The sequence below is a fragment of the Hesperophylax consimilis genome, chromosome 30 (assembly GCF_061612785.1).
Source record: "Hesperophylax consimilis isolate HC1 chromosome 30, BYU_Hcon_1.0, whole genome shotgun sequence".
Classification (NCBI taxonomy): Eukaryota; Metazoa; Arthropoda; class Insecta; order Trichoptera; family Limnephilidae; genus Hesperophylax; species Hesperophylax consimilis.
Genome location: NC_142865.1, coordinates 528947 through 538955, shown reverse-complemented (window position 1 = coordinate 538955; position 10009 = coordinate 528947). Strand labels below are relative to the sequence as shown.

The 10009-nt window shown below is 33.4% G+C and overlaps 1 protein-coding gene across 1 annotated transcript in view; it reads left to right on the top strand.

Annotated features, from left to right (window-relative positions):
- Nucleotides 1-1827: 1827 nt before the first annotated feature.
- The window catches only part of LOC149409491 (nephrin-like), a 410217-nt gene continuing 402035 nt past the window's right edge, over nucleotides 1828-10009 (top strand). Inside the window, exon 1 of the mRNA XM_089649438.1 lies at nucleotides 1828-2170. Within this exon, the coding sequence (XP_089505564.1) occupies nucleotides 2080-2170 (91 nt within the window). The 5' untranslated portion in view covers nucleotides 1828-2079. The remainder of the gene's footprint in view (nucleotides 2171-10009) is intronic.

Below are 10009 nucleotides of genomic sequence, written 5' to 3'. Positions count from 1 at the left end.
ATGTTAATAAATGTCATGTTTACATTACATTATTATGTCACAATAAAACAATTTGTTTTGAAATTTACAACACGTTCAGATCCCTAACTTTTATTATTTTGCGTACTTTTTATTTATTGTTGCAATGTCTTATATCCAACTACGTACAGTGACACAGTAAGGGGCTGCAAACATTCTGAAGAAATTAAATTATAGTAGTTGTTACATTGCAGATTGCGCAATAATAATAATAATCGGTATATTTGGCTGGTTTATTTATGCTGCTGAGCCTGAAGGGATCAGGGGGAGTAATTTTTTTTAATTTCATGTTGTAATAAGGCTTTTGTAAGTTGTATTCGAGTCTTACAAACTTAAATATTTATTTATATTGAATGAAACCACAAGAAGATACCTTATTTGATAAACTTTTAACACTAACAACCAACTTGATAAAGTTTTAAAGTTGATTCTCATTGTAATCATTCTGTTGTTTAGTTTTCTGTTCTTTTGCTTTTCCCCGAGACTTGCACAAGGCTTACATCTTATTACAGAAGAGATCAACATCCTTTGAGAGTTGTTATATTATTGTTTGGGACTTAGGACATTAACTAAATTACCAAAGTTGTGGCTGCGATTTGCTCCTAGGGATGGAGTTGAAGGGGGACTTATAATTGCGTGAATTGTTTTACTTACCTAAATACAAATAATTTAATGTTGTATATAAAGTCAAGGGGAGGAACAGAGACAGAGGAACGATTACATATTTAGGAAATGGACTATGTTATTGAAGCTGTCAGATTTTTAAAGAAGGAACGATTAAATGCAAGTGTCATAGTTTTATTTTATACCACGCTACACTCTTTTCCTAATTAATATTATGACGGAATGCCACAATATCAATATGTTAATATCAATATTTGTATGAACATGTGTTCTGCCATCCTGATAAAACATTCGCTTTTAACTGATACTTTGTGTTAGGAATTCTGTCAATTAATTCCTTAAAGATCGGCAGTCCCGTTTTAAAATTTTCAAGGAAAATAAATAATTTGACCAGATTTTTGAAAAATGTACAGTATTTTATGCCAGTAAGTTTTTTCCGTGTACTATCAGTATTATTATCCAAGAGTTGAGATTTTAGAAAATATGCGGTAAATATTGTTTCAAACAAGTTTTTGTTTCATCACTTTCCATGACTTTAGATAACTTTTTAAAGATGTGATGAATTATCATTTTGATGATTTATCCTGTATATCTCTGATTTACTTTACACCATTTCAAGTACTATTGTTTAAATTCGATATTAATTACGGCGTTGGTATTTTGCCATTACTTATTAGTTTTTTTTTACAGATACAAAAGACATTATTTTTCTTCTTTTTTTAAACATTTGTTTTATAATACATATTAGTATAATATATACATTTTTTTCTATTTACCTGACGAGTAAATTATTTTACTGTTTTCAGTCTTAACTGGTTTTGCAAAAAACATGAATAATTAAATGCATATTTGAATGTACAATGTACATACTTACTTTATACTCAAAACTTTTCTTTATTTAAAATATTATTTTATGTGGATTTTATGTTTATCTTGGTATTAGCATTTGATTTTTATCTTTTATGTATTTAGTTATGCTATTATCCATGTATTATGTTACACTTACATACAAAAACTGTCAATTTACTCTGTAAATGCCCGATAGGGCGTTAATGAATAGTAAATAAATAAATAAAATATATTCAATGATTTTCAGTAGGAAAACTTTTGTTGTAAAAAATAGATGTTCTTGTATTATTATATAACTAACTATTTATTTTCTCTTGTTTCAGGTATAATAATAAACTAATTTATTATTACAAAGTGTCCTCACGTCAGTGTTCAAACTCAATCAACGAAGTTGTTACTTTCAAACAAGTGTGTTTTGTGAGTGTTAACGTATTAAAAGTTCTCCCCGCGTGCAAAGTAAATCTTTTATCAGTGTTCCATTTTTAAAAAGTTAAAATCTGGAGTAGAATGACCATGGGAGATGGTAGCTTGTAGTTAAGTTAGTTGTTAGTCGAGGTAATAGAATACTCGTTGTGTTCCTGTGAAGAGATGGCCTTGGGTGGATGTTTGTTCCTGCTGCTGTTGGTGGAGGCTGTCTGGGCTGATTACCTCCCCCAGGAAATACTTCTGACTGAATCAGGTAAAGATAATTATACCTTCCCTCCCTTTCTAATGCACTGGATTTCCTTAATCTCGGAACTCTCCCTCGCTGTTCATGTTTCAAATTTTATGATTAATTTTAAAACTCTGTTAAAAAATCTTTTGAAAGATTCACTCCTATTTTAAACCACAATAATGAAACACTCTTGGACGTCTAATGTACAATAATGCTCAATAACTAATGCCCAGTCTAATGCTAAGTAGGCACCTTATATTCATGGGCTTTAGAAAGAGAAGCAACGTCTCTTCATCAAAGCTGTTATTAAAGAGACCTTCTGTTAACATTTTCAACGCACACGATCTCAATAGGGTCAATGCGAAATAGAAAAACTTGAACTTTAACTAGTTTCTAAATATGTAGCGGTAGTGTGGATCCAGCATTCATAGAATTTTCAGCTACTCAAGGATCCATTAACAAGATATAGTGTTAATAGGTACCTACTACCACATTTATTTTTTTTAAATTAGATTTTTTTACGAAGATTTTCAGGAAATTTCAGTTTGGCCGCTGACCGCACGGGTTTCCTGAAAATCTTCATACAAAAAACTGATTTTTCGAATAAAAAAAACAACATCAACAATGCCTTTTTTGTAATATCAGCACCCAAAAGTCACGAACATACATCTGCCACTCTTTGAACAATATGTAATTAAGATGAATCAGTTGGAGCTAGCTTTCTGCGATCAGCTGAACGCTTTAACTAAGTCACCCCCTGGTATAACCCCCCCAGGTGGAGCGGGGGTGGTCTAATCCTAAGTGCGGTACAACCTCCTTGGCTGAAGGCTCCGGCGGACGCGCGGAGAGGGGGAGAACGGAAAAGGAAACTCAACCCACTTCCAGCATGTATCAGAAACAGGAAACGGAACCATATTTCAAACTAACCCCATAAAGCCTCCAAGGTGACTCAACTGTCAATTTCAAAAGCGATGTAAAATATTGAGGTCATGATACATTTCTGAACTTTTTAACTTTCGTATTTTTGGTCTTTTGTAATTTATTATGACTTGTTTATTTTCTTGGCAAAATGGTTTCTTGTTTGTTCGTCTGTCTGGGGGAGATTGGATGAAGTATATTAAGCATTGCCCAAAGTGTTCCCAGCTTCGGACGTTTACGGGTCGACAAAAGTTTTGTTTGAGAAGATAATTGATCTGAAAGTTTCCTGTGTAACTAACTTAACCTCTATGGTTAATCGGTCATTTCTTTAAATATTGAACCCAAAGTCTCTCGAATCAATGTTGAAGTTGTGCCCCTAACCCAACACTCTCCGGGTATTGTGAAAGCTGTTAAGTTATTAATCCTTTGCTTTTAACAATGGTTAAAACTTTCATTGGGTTTGAGTGCTTAACTATTTATTCATCACGTAATGTTAACTTAATATAATGGAGAAAAATGAGTATTTCTGATGTATTAAAAATCTCTTCAATTTATTGGTAATCGGATTAAAAACGGGATTGCAGACCGGGATTGCATGCACGTGCATTTGTCTTGATAATAATATAGGACGAAATGCGAAAATATTCGGATTTTCACGAACACGTGTTGAATTACGACTTCGTGGTAATGTATTCGTAATTTACCAAAAGTTTATCAGAAAACCTTTCAATTAATTCGTTAAGGCACGCAATTAAGAAGTTGATTGTCCGGTATTGCTAGAATTGATAAGCTTTCGGATTCCACAACGAAATACTAGAAGTCAGGATTTATTTCAGTACAGAAATTCTGGGACTAACTACTATATGTATTCCTCTTTGCCCAGAATACTAATGGAGGGAAACAATTATACCAAGTCAGTGGACATCTTCAATTTATCTTTAAACAAATATAAAATGTTGTTAATGAAGCAATTCAGTTATGTACAATAAATAATGTATATTTCTTAATATTCTCATGTAAAACACCGAAAAAGGGGGTTAATAAATAAATAAATCCTGTTTTTAACCGTATTACTAATAATAATAAGAGATTCTCTGCTGACGTCCCTCGAAGCGGTCTACGGAATTGACTTACGTGGGTTGGGTTAGGTTAGGTTAGATAATGTTAGGTCGCCATGTTATTATCAATAAAAAATGTCGGGTTTCTTTGCTTCCAGGTATAGATGTTGTAATATTATTGCTAGTTTTATATATATTGCTCAGTTTCAATTTGTAAATCATTTTGAACTAAAGGTTGTTGATAATCTCATTTGACTTTAACAAATTTCATAACGTTTTTCACCGTTTTTACATCAATTTGATGATCACCTCGATATCTTATTTCCATCATAATCGAGATGAGGTCTCCGGAGTGTTTTCAGCGCACTTCCTTATAAGTAAGGGCTGGTGACTGGTGATTTGGGGTACTGAGGCTGGGACAAGTTGCAGGAAGATAACTCCTTTTTAAGGTTTTATTATTTATTTTATTTTTTGGGATAACATAGTGAGTAAAACCTCAAATTGTAATATTTAATTTTTGAAGTCGATTCCTAAACGAACATTTGAAACAGAAAAATCATAAAAAGATACGGTCACTTCTAGCACTCGAACCCAAGACCCTTGCCTTGCCGGGGCAGCACTCTACCAACTGAGCTAATGGGACCCTATCTCTTTCGGTCATATTTAACTGCGAATAAGAAATACCAACATTGTCTTCATTTTATCACCGCACATTTTTATAAGTTGCTATTTTTATAATTTATGACCGCAAGATTCAACTCGAACTAAATGCAACCTAGACAGTGTCTTATATGAATATATCTTATATTTATTTTAATGTGCGACATCTATTGACTTTTTCTGCAAGTCTAGGATGAATCCTTTATTTTTTAGAAAAACGTAATGAGTTTTTACTCAAATTGCAATATTTAATTATTTAATTCACAATTAGGATATGCATCTCTTTCATTGGATGCTAATTCATTATATTATAAGTAGCCAATGAGTATTATAATTAGAGATGGCAAAATTTAGCATTAATTTTCAGATTTTTTAGCATTAACAATTGTAAATTTAGCGTTTTATAGCATTTTGAGGCATAATTTAGCGTTTTGTAGCAAAATAGAAAAAAATGTATTTCCTGAATGTTTTTAGCGCATATTTTAAGTATTTTTGCTAAAAATATATGTTTAACCTTCATTTGGAAGTATTTCCATGTGAAAAATTATAATTAATTAATTTTAATATTAAATTAATAAGGATGGAAACTCTAAGTACGGGTCGAACAAAAACTCAACAAATGCAGTTTGCGATTAATATCAATAGGCACAATTTATTTCGCACAATTTGTGTAATGTCAAAAAGCAATTTTAGCCTACAGTACAAAAATATTAAACATTTACACATAAAATAGTAACAAAATTATAAAAAATCGTAATGTAAATATTGATTTTTTGAAATTCTCACATATTATTTTAATACCCGGTATTTTCGGGAAATTCGCGCCTATTTCGCTAAATAGAATAATTTAGCTGAAATACGGCCAAAATTACGTTTTTCACGTTAATTCGCGAAATAGAAATCACTGGTTATCCTCGCCATTTTTTCATACGGTTGGGGATGCAATTTCCTTGAGAGGGATCTTAAATCAAAACTTCTTTCGAAAACGTAGGTTAATAAATGTTACAAGTATTCTCCTAATTTTTTAATAAATAAAGTTTTTAAAAATTGAACATCCTTCCCCTTACGCTATTCGCTGAAGTTTGTTCTTATTAATTCCAGGAGAGTTTAGATTATGGTATAAATGGTATAAGATGTAGGGGACGCTCGAAAAATACCTAATGTATTATATCTGCACTGGAATGAGATACGGAGTCGAATTAACAAATAACAATGTGGATTTCATTATATAACATAGAGTGAATGAAAAGGCGGGGATACCCGAGAAAGATATGAATCATATAATTATTTGTCGTGGAACGAGAAGTAAGTGATGAACAAAGAGAGAGATGTAAGGAGAATGTAAGACTTGAAAGAGAGGTCGACGACGCACGAGGAAGACATGAAACGATCAAGTGATACAAGTGAAAGTATTTATGACAATATATTATTTCCACCTATAAAATGCACCCAGATACTCTAGAATTCACAAGAACAAAATTTTACCTCAAACCCGAGCGACGCCCGGGACTTATAAATCGCCGGGACTTTCTGCAAAACTGCAGGAAGTTATCGGGAGGGAATAAAAAAATGATTTAAATAAATTTATTTTCCTCGGATTTCTAAATATTGATTTAACTACGGGGAAGTTTTACCTTTTTGTATTTTGATTACAAAAACATTTTTTATATCCCTGGTACATATATGTAAGGGTATGTACTTATATGTATGGGTTAGATGAATCTCAATCTACATCTTACGTTTTTTATTGGCATAAATATTGAAATAATTTATTTTTGCCAATCACCCATCACTGAGCACACATGTCAGCCCCTCTGGCCCGCCTTATGTAAGAAGTGCAGATTGGATTTATTATTATATTAGTATTGGGTTGGAATTGGGTGATTTATTTCCATCACAAATATTAAATATATTTAGCTTGGAATCGGCGAGAGCCCTTTGAGAGGCTTGCTAATGGAAAACCCCAGTATTATGATTGGGTTATATAAATATTTTTTTGGTTATATTAGACATTATGAAAACATTATTTTAATTTAAAAAAAGACGAGGCAAAAATGATAGCATCATGTTAGTTAGACTTGATGGCCTCCAAGACAAGCAATCCGGTGGTTACGGGTTCCAATCCCGACATGCGAAACTAAATTTTATTTGATTAATATGTATACGTTTACAAATAAATACACGTTTCGCAGTACTTTATACGTTAGTACGTTATCGCAGTACCTTCGAGAGTGGAAGATACTTTCACCATCGCCTTGTTTTAAGACCACCATTCAGAATTTAAATATTGCTTGATACGACTTTAGCCGTGTTTGGTGACTAGATCTGCATAGCCAGGTACTTCCTCTTCCCCATCTCCTTTCCGTCCCCGCTGCTTTATGCCTCATTGGACCTGATTGGGATGCCATGGTCTTAATTACTCCAGACGGTTGGTAGCTGTTAACACTCAGAAGCTTCGGTAGTGACAAAAAAGAGTATTTATTGGTATTGTATAAGATTTGTTAAGACGGTAGACCGCGTTGTGTAACATTTGGAAACGGGCCGCTAACAATAAAGCTCCTTATGTAGATGGCGATAAGGTTTTAATTCCCGCCTTACACCAGCCGCCTATTTTGATTTATCCACGAAAAAAGTATACATATTTTATTTTATTTGCCAAGTTCAGGAACAAATATATATAATTTTTTACGATCACTTTCTCAAGAACTAAATTTGCCACACTATACAATAAAAATATAACCAAAAAAGGGTTCGTAAGTAGGATATTTTGAACTGTAAAGCAGTTTTTACAGTCCTCATAATTTATTTTTCTGAGTTTACCACAAGACTCCTTTCCAAAAAATGTTCGATTTTTGAAAGGTTTCATGTGTTCTGCTCGCATTGATTAATTAAAACATCTTTATTATTTCTGAGCGGTCAAAATTTCAAACCAAAAACAGATGACTTTGCATTACTTCGTAGTCCTTTGCCTCAGGGACCATTATACTGATAAGGTTGAAAATGAAAATGTAACTGAAAAAATAGTTGCATTGTATAAATAAGTTTGAATTCTGTTTACCAACGAGTCTAGGTGATATAAATCATGTTTGTGTCTGAAATTATAGTTTGTCAGATAACCTGTACAAACTATACGTATTTTTTAAAGCCGTCATATTGATTAAGCTTGTTTACTTTAAAACCGTACATCGTCGTATGTAATGCTAGTTCTTAGATTAATGATGATATCGTAGATAAACAGTATATAAAGGCACCTATCAACTTCAATATAAGGCTTGCGATTGAATGCCAAAGAATATACTTTCAAGGAAGAATAAAATATACCAAAACAAAATCGTCAACAAAAATATAATTCTGCCAATATGTTGTATTGGTTAACCGTGCGCTTTCAAGGGATGTATTTGCAGGTAGTCAGAGATTCGTGTTCAAACCTCGTCACAGGTGTTTAAATGTAACAATAGCCCCCCTCCTCCTCTCACCCCGACGTAAGCCTCCGACCCTAATGGAAGGTACCGGGGATTTGCACACCTATCCATTCAGCAAGATTGAAATTCCTTGGCTTTTACGAATCTGCGAGAACCAACACGAAAACATTTGTTTGATTTAATAAATTGTAAACAATTTTTCTCCGTGTTTTTATAAAAGAGCTCTCAGATGTTCACTATTTTATTAAAAAATGTTACGTATTGTGAAAAGGATCGTGCGTGTTTCTTAAAAAAATATTCTAATCTCTAGAATTTGAATAAGTCATGTGAAAATAAGTTCGCAAGACAAACATACTTTTTTATCTCTAAGATCAGGAAATCATAATGCGGCAATGTTAACAGAGACATAAGCAGTTGATCTTCCTTACATTTCCACAATTTTTCTTAGAAACGTTGTAGGCTGTTTGCCCTCTAGTATAGAATATACGTCTTTAATATGCAGTGTCAGGAGGTGGCAGTAAAGTAGGTGGAACCTGTCCAGTCACGTGTCCCGAATAGGAACCATTTCAATCCTAGCACAATTTCAGTGCCACCCTTAAACACGTCCCTTCAACCCTGTGGGGAATATAGAATATGGGGCATGGGGTGTTGGGGTAGAAAAGAAAACTGAAGCAATATGTGATTTAAGGCGACCATTTTTACTGGAAATTTTAAATTTATTCCGTAGCAGATATGATTTGAGATTTTCGCTCCCAAAAGTATAATAGTGATTTTGTCAATGTTGATATTATGTTGCACTACCTCCTTATTTAGCCAAATTATCTGATGATGGACACTATGATGCTGTTCGAAACATTGGCTAAAGAAGAAGTACAATTATTTCATAGTAGTTTGTACCATCCATGGCGGGCAGAATCCTCTTTTATGTGTTTATTTTTGAACTGTTATTGGGGAGGCTTTATGAAGAACCGCTTTTAGAATGCTGGAATTGAAATATAAATATTTGATCGAGGAAGACATGGCACGATCAAGTGAATCAGATACTCGAGTCGGGCCATGTCAAGAGTCAGAATAATAGAAGAGTATGTATGAGACGATGTATGAATGTGAATGAGGCAAGGAGTGTGTGCCAAGACCGAGTTGTTTGGCGGTCCGTCCTCTCTGCCTACCCCTGCGGGGAAACGGCGTGATGGTTAGTTAGTTAGTTAGTTTTGATCACTTCTTGCAGAATGGGAGAATAGAAGGGCATGTAATAAAGTCTTTGTGGTCAATTTTAGTTGTTAATATATTACCTATTACTAAGGACGGGTTGTTTTGGAGAATTTGAACAATTCATCAAATTTCAACGTTCATTTACGGGTTCTGTGAAAGTCCTAATCAAATTCTGTTATTATATCGTCATAGGCTAGTTGCTTGACAGAACTGAAATAAAAACAGAACTTAAAAATATCTTTCACAGAACTTGAAAATTAACTTTGAAGTTTGAAGAATTGTTCAAGTTCTCCGAAACAACCCGTCCTAAGTGTAGTCGTGGTATATTGGTGGAATCTGTTGGCTTATGGTTTAACCCTGTAAGTCGATATCAATTGGCCTGTTTTCGAAAAGCACGTATTATTTCTTGAAGTTTACCGCCCGTGGGGTGTACTGATCTTTTGATAACTATTTAAATTAAATACAATTTCTGAGAAATTAAGAATGCAAAATTTTTGTTGAATAATTTATTTTCCCAGTGAATTTCGTGGTAGTTTGAAAATAGCCTTCTTTTCTGCTCTCACTAATCCTTTTGTTTTCTCTAAAGTGATATT